Source organism: Pterocles gutturalis, unplaced genomic scaffold, assembly GCF_000699245.1.
Source record: "Pterocles gutturalis isolate BGI_N339 unplaced genomic scaffold, ASM69924v1 scaffold28223, whole genome shotgun sequence".
NCBI lineage: Eukaryota > Metazoa > Chordata > Aves > Pterocliformes > Pteroclidae > Pterocles > Pterocles gutturalis.
Genome location: NW_010121401.1, coordinates 60,711 through 67,458, shown reverse-complemented (window position 1 = coordinate 67,458; position 6,748 = coordinate 60,711). Strand labels below are relative to the sequence as shown.

Genomic DNA, 6,748 nt, shown 5'->3' with positions numbered 1-6,748 from the left:
ACTAAATTGTATTGCTGCTTGCTGTCTATTCTCTGCTCCATAAAAAAACATGACTATATGAGAAAATCAAAATTGTTTCCATGGGCTGCATAATGAAGGCACAGAAATGGGTACAAAAAGTGTTAATAGCTAAGCCTTTCTACATAACCTTTTCTATCACAGAGAAAAGTCAGTTTGGTCCTTCATTTCATAACCTGTCTTAACTGCAAACCTCATACTGATGCGTTCCAGTGCTGCTTAGTACCTAGAACAGTCACAAAAGTCCTGACTGTGAGAATCGGTGATTTCAGCTGGTTTTATGCCTCTTACTGGCAAATGTAATATTGAGTGCCAGGGATCTTTGCTTCGTTATTGATATAATTGGCTGTAGCAAGAAAAAAAAACAAAAACCACAAACTTTGTACGTGTGATCCTTTTTCATAATACCCCACATTCTGCAACAAGTAATTTTGTTGGGTCTTACGTTATGGGATATGGAAGTAAGCTGCCTATCAGCCCTGGCAGATGTTGCCTCCAAGCTGATTCACAGATTTCTGTGGACAAGGCTAGTTCCAAGACAATAATAAAGCTGATGTCTGTCTTAGCAGTAGAGTGGGGTACTTTTGTCAGCAGTTCTAAACATTTCTGAACTTTCTTTATTGCAGGAGTCCAAGTTTAAAGAAACTGGAGTAATTACACCTGAAGAAGTAAGTATTTGGAAACTTTGAAGTATATTTTGAAAGTAGTGATGTTTTACTCAAAATGACCTTGTTCATGTCTTTGACAACTAATTATTGCTTCTTGAAACAATTTGCACAAAGTGGACGTTCTGAATGGCTTTTTTACTCTACAGATGAGGTAGATCAGCAGAATTCCTCTTAGATGACACTTGACAACTGAATGTGGGATGCTTTTTCCTGTGTTATGTCTGAAAATCTTGTAAGGAAGCTCGTGCTGGGTCAACAGCCCCATTTTTCGTGGGAGCTGAAGACTTAAAACAGGAATATATTGATTTCAGAGGTCTTTCTCATAAGCAACTCAAAGAGGAACTTGTGTCTTGCGAACAGTCTTTGCTTACCTCGCTTTTGGTTCCTTACGAAGCTCTGGCTAAATCATTACGTATCCTTGTCCACACCAAGGATCCAATAATTATTTTTTCCCTCCTCTTTTCTATAGGCTAGTTCAGACTGGTTGTATTTTGGATTGCTGACAAGCAGTTGTAGTTTTTTAAGGAGTCTGCTGCGAAGAGAAACAAACAGTATTTTTTCTAGAATAGTGAAAACATTGATTGTGCAGTGCTATTTTGACTTCTCTACTCTTTCTGAGAGTGCTACTGTTCTGAAAATACGTAGTCTTTACAGAGGTATAAGAAAACAATGTTAATACTGTTAGGTAGAATGAAAGCAAAAATGGGACAGTGCACAAATGTGAAGATGAGGTGGAAAAAGATGGAACAAATGAAAGCTGATGGAGGTAGATAAGGTGGAGAGAAGTGTTCTTCATGACCTTGGTACTTAGCATTTCTCTGCTATGTTGTATGGCAAGCAATTACTCATGCTTTCTATGATCCAGAAGAGTACTGCTCAGAAAAACAGGCTTAGCAACATGGTTGCTGTTCTGATAACCATACATATATGTGTGTGTGTATAAATGTTTATATATATTATATATTACATAATAGTATATTATGATATTATATATAAAACAAATGTACCAGAGAAAGTCTAGACAAATGGTCTACTAATGCTTAATCCCTTCTTGATCTGTGGGGGTAAAAAGGTAGTCTCTGCAGTAGTACTGAAAGAAAAGGTAATTTCTATAGAACATAGCAAGAGCCACGCTATGCTATGTTAAACAATCTGCAGCATTTAAACACCCGTAAGAGAATGCAAATAATATGTATTCTTCATATAAAGTTAGATGTTGATAGGATGAATAAATTGGATCCTTCAAAGCAGTAGTGAAGGGAAACAGTTATACAACAAGATTAGTTTTTTGTTAAATTTAGCTGGGGCTGGAGCATGAATCTGCTGATTGTCCCTTTGACAGTCTTTCCTCTTCACTGATTGTTTTGGTCTTTATATAGTAATGATTGCTAAAGAAAAATTGAAGTAATCTATAATGATGCTAGGATGTTATATTTGAATGAGTTTGGATTTCTTGGGTAGAGAGCCTCGATTTAACTGCGTTTTAGTTTGAGATGCTGACTATTTTGTAGACTTTGTGGGGTTCCTGTGGCTCTGAACATGAATCAATTAGTGATAAGGCTAAAGATGACTCATTAATCAAACTCAACACCTGCTCACTCTTTTCATATATCTGTGTATTTGATTTAATTTTAACAAATTCTTGCCTGTCATGAGTTCTTCCTAGTTAATACCTCAAAGTTAACACCCATTTTAATTTTATACATATTGGGTCTGGCTGAGATGGAGTTAATTTTCCCCATAGCAGCCCTCATAGTGCTGTTCTTTCTATTGATAGCTAGAAAGGTGTTGCTAACACACCAGTGTTTTGGCTACTGCTGAGCAGTGCGCTCACACAGCATCAAGGCTGTCTTCCCAGTGTTTCCCCCTTACCAGTAGGTTGGGGCTGGGCAAGATCTTGGGAAGGGACATAGCCAGGACAGCTGACCCCAGCTGACCAAGGGGATATTCTGTACCATATGACATCTGCTCAGCAGTAAAAGCTAATAGAAAGGAGGAGGGAAAGGCATTCATTTTTATGACATTTGTCTTCTGGAGGAACTGCTACATGTACTGAAGCCCTGCTTCCTGGGAAGTGGACGGACATTGCCTGCTGATGGGAAGTAGAGGGAAGTAGAGAATAAATCTCTTGTTTTCCTTCGCTTCTGCGCACAGCTTTGGCTTTTGCTTTGTTAATTTGCCTTTATCTTGACCTTTATCTTGAGTTTTTTTCCATCTTATTTTCCCCCCCGCACCGTGTCCTGCTGAGGAGGGGAGTGATAGAGTGGCTTTTTTTTCTTGCATCCAGCCAAGGTTAACCCACCACAGTAAGTACAGACAAATCTTAAGAATCATCTTTCCAGGAGTAGAAATAAGATGTTGTCCTAAAACTGATCTCTTGCCACTTTTGCAATATTGATTCAGGTATGAAATAACATTAGTGCTTGAGTAATACAGTAAAACCAGGTAGATTAATTATGCTGCTTAAACTGAAGAAAATGCAAATGAAGCTTCAAGTATTGTTTTAGGTTTTTTCATCTGTTAGACACACAAAAAACACTTTAAATTTTTTTCATCTTTAATGATATATTTTAACATTAGTGCCACAAACAATGTTCCAGTTCCTTGAATAGAGAATTTTAAATAATTCTGGAGTTTCATGTATTATTTATTATTGTATAAAGGCTAATGAGTTTTAAAATTTCCATTTGTATTGGGAGGGGTTGCTATTTTCTTTAAAGTGAAGATTTCACTTTTGCTAGAAATTTAGTTGGAAAATGGGTGACAGAATGCACTTTTGCAGAGATTAGATCTGTTAATCCAAATGCAGTACATGTTGTGTTTTCCTCTATGCTGATATGCCTCACTTTGGAGGACATGGTGAGAAAATGGCTGACACACCACAAGCCTGTTGTGTCATGCTACAACAGCTTCTGGTTGACTAGGAAATATATTTTTACAAACTGTCATTTTAGGGCAAGAAAGCAACTGTAGCAATAGGTGTGCATCTCATTTTCAAAAGTAACTGGTGCAAAGAACACACAAATCACTGTTCTTAAATACAGGCTTGCCTTCCTCAGTTTGTATGTACAAAGAATAAGCCCAGTGGGTTAGACTTTGCTGGGTGAATTTTGAGCTCATACAAAAGTCTAGCCTGAGTTTTCAAGTATTGCTTTGATATAGTGATGTGATTTTATGAAAGCCTTTATTTCTGGTACTAAGAAGTAGAGTGAAAATTTTTAAAAGCTGTTTCTTCAGAACAGTTGTACACAAGTTTTGCAGTGTATTATGTACTTGTTTTTCCATATTTATTTAACATCAGTGGTGAATTATCATAGTGATGGTCATTATTTAAAATGTATATTGCTTATTCCTCTTTTGCAGTTCTATCACTGATTAAATGAATTAACGTCAGTCTCACTTTTCTTTCTGCAAAATTGCTTTGAACTCTGAAAGAGAACTAAATATATTTTTTTACATTAAGCTCTTCATTGTCTATGTAATAAATTTTGAAGAGTGGCAAATAAAAAGTTTCTTCATCACAGAGTAAACAATGTTGCTAGGTCTAGAATGTTTTTTGCTTGTTACAAGACCCGTACTTTATACCATAGCTTTTAAAACTTGATCTTAATTTGCTATTGTGCTTAGTATGCATTTCCTTCAGGTGAAGTGGATTTAGTCTTTGGGTTTTCATGGTTAGCTGAGAAGTGACGTTAAAAGAAAGCATGAAACTGATATAAACTGTTATTAGTTACATAGTTAATCTATCAATGGAATATACAAGTGAAATATTAATATTGAGAAAAATTGGAAATTGTTTCCTTACAACATATTTAAGAGTACTTTATTTTTTTTCCTTCCTTAACAGTTTGTCGCAGCTGGAGATCACTTAGTTCACCACTGTCCTACTTGGCAATGGTAAGTAAAATCAGAAGAACTGGAGAAAGCCAGTGTCCCTACCTATGCTTTGTGTTTCCATTGGATACAACTATACAGTTGTCTCATTGCAGAATAGTACATGGACTCTTGTAGTAGAACTTCTGCTGTTTTTATGATGAAGCTATCTTTAAGACAGGCAGGATTTATTTATTGTTTTGTGTAGCAGTAGTTGAGATGAGGATTTGTTTGTTTTTTTTCCTGGGGCTTTAGAGGAAATAAGCTGGTACATACTGTGAATGCTTTCAGTGCTTAGCTGCAGAAGCAGCATGTCTCCCTGAGCTTTGTCTTGGTGATTGAAAAAGCAAAGGCCATGTACAACTGGAATTGCTAGGAAGTAGTTGGAATTGGTATGTTTTAGACAAGCATTTGTTAATTAAATTTGTTCAAGTTGGCCAACATCAGATCACTTTGTGCAGTGCTTGCCCTTGGAAATCCCTTATCTTTCATGTACAATAAGGGCACAAATAAGGTGCTTCGTCATATTTTATTGGTGTCTTGCATTGTAAAGCTAATCAGTTAGTGCCTATATGGCCATTGTGCAGTTGGTATCAAGATTCTTGGCTCTATACTGGACCATGAAGTGCTGAGGGAGGAATTACTATGCTTGAATCATTGTTTCATGCCTTTTTGCTGTCTGCTTCAGAGAAAACATGATGTTGAGTCTGGTCTATGTGCTAGCAATATGGAACAGGCTATTTAAAATGTCACTCTTATTTCAAACCAAAAACCCCTGAAGGTGAAAGCAAATACTGGAATAATGTGAGCTTGGCAACAATTACTTGAGCTCTGGTGACAGTGGGCAGGTTTTATATTTCTAGAAGTCTGTTTCTTGCTTTTTCTGAAGTTCTTTTCTTCATGCATTTGGCACTATGTTGTTGCTGATCCTAGAAAATTTCATACAGACTACATTGTTCTGTCAACCTGTCTTTGCTTCTCAAGCTCAAAGTGAAAGTAGTTTTTGAAACAAAAAATAGTTTTGATCCAAGACTCCATAGTTCAGGGGTGGCCGACCTTTTTGACCCCATACCTGTATCAAGGTCTTTGTATAAGGAAGAGTAAAGTCATAGCAAACACATTCTAAGAATAAGTCAAGAGAAGTATATAAAGTGCTCCTGATATATACTGAAAATAGAAGGGTTCTTTTGTTTGCAGATCGTGAAATTCTCAACCTTTTACGGTGCACTTCATTTTACAGGGCTTCAGGAGAAGAGCTAAAAGTCAAGGCCTATCTGCCAACAGACAAACAGTTTTTGGTAACTAAAAATGGTAAGGCTAAAGTTTAAATGTAAGTGTTCTTAGGATTGATAGCATGGTTGACTGTGCTGTCAGCTCTACTAATTGTCCTTAGTGAAAGGAGAAGCAAATATCTTGCACTTTGGATGCTTTGGCTTTGTGATATTAGGTAAGTTTTTCCTGCACATCTAAAATCTTCTTTAGAGCAGTTGTCAGCAGGGCTTTATACTAGTAATACAGCTTGCCTTAATGAAGTAGAAATGAAGTTTAAACATTACAAACCTCCTTGTCTGTCTTTCCTTTCTCCTATGCCTCAACTCATATTCAGTGACTAAAAGGAAAATGTGTTTATTTTGCTCTTTCTTTTGGAAAACTCAGGCTATTGAAATATTCCCAAAGTGTCTTTCACAGTGACACTGATACTTCTAGGTCAGATATGTAATTAATGTCACTATCCCTGTCAATAACAATAATATAAAAAATAATTGTAAATAAAATTTTGATCAGCTTCACAGTTGTGGATATATACTTATGGTGACAACCTTTTTAATGGATAAGAAGGCTAACATCTTGTCACAACCATGGGGAAATAATTTTCTCAAAAGGTCGTTTATCAAAATGTGTCAAAGCTAATACTGTTAGAGAACCTTCAGTATTAAGAACAGCCTGAGGAGATTTTTACCTGCAATGGGTTGTATTTTATACTTCGATTTTACCTGCTGGCTTTTGGAGTCTTGCAGCGTGCTATCATGTGAAAATGCTTACAGTAGTGTTGGACAGACTTTCCTGAGGTGGTCCCGATGGCTGGATGGCCAAGTGTTATACTTTGTTTTTCTCTTCCCTCCACTTTCAGGGTCCCACATTTCTCTGATCCTTCTCGATAACATTTCAAAATAACGTGTTTCCTGCTG

At 36.7% G+C, this 6,748-nt stretch overlaps 1 protein-coding gene across 1 annotated transcript in view; it reads left to right on the top strand.

The window, feature by feature from the left end:
• Positions 1 to 612: 612 nt before the first annotated feature.
• Positions 613 to 6,748, top strand: part of ATG3 (autophagy related 3) — a gene marked incomplete at its 5' end in the record, with an annotated part of 22,393 nt that continues 16,257 nt past the window's right edge. Inside the window, 3 exons of the mRNA XM_010077233.1 lie at positions 613 to 686; positions 4,534 to 4,583; positions 5,800 to 5,870. Of these exons, the coding sequence (XP_010075535.1) occupies positions 613 to 686; positions 4,534 to 4,583; positions 5,800 to 5,870 (195 nt within the window). The remainder of the gene's footprint in view (positions 687 to 4,533; positions 4,584 to 5,799; positions 5,871 to 6,748) is intronic.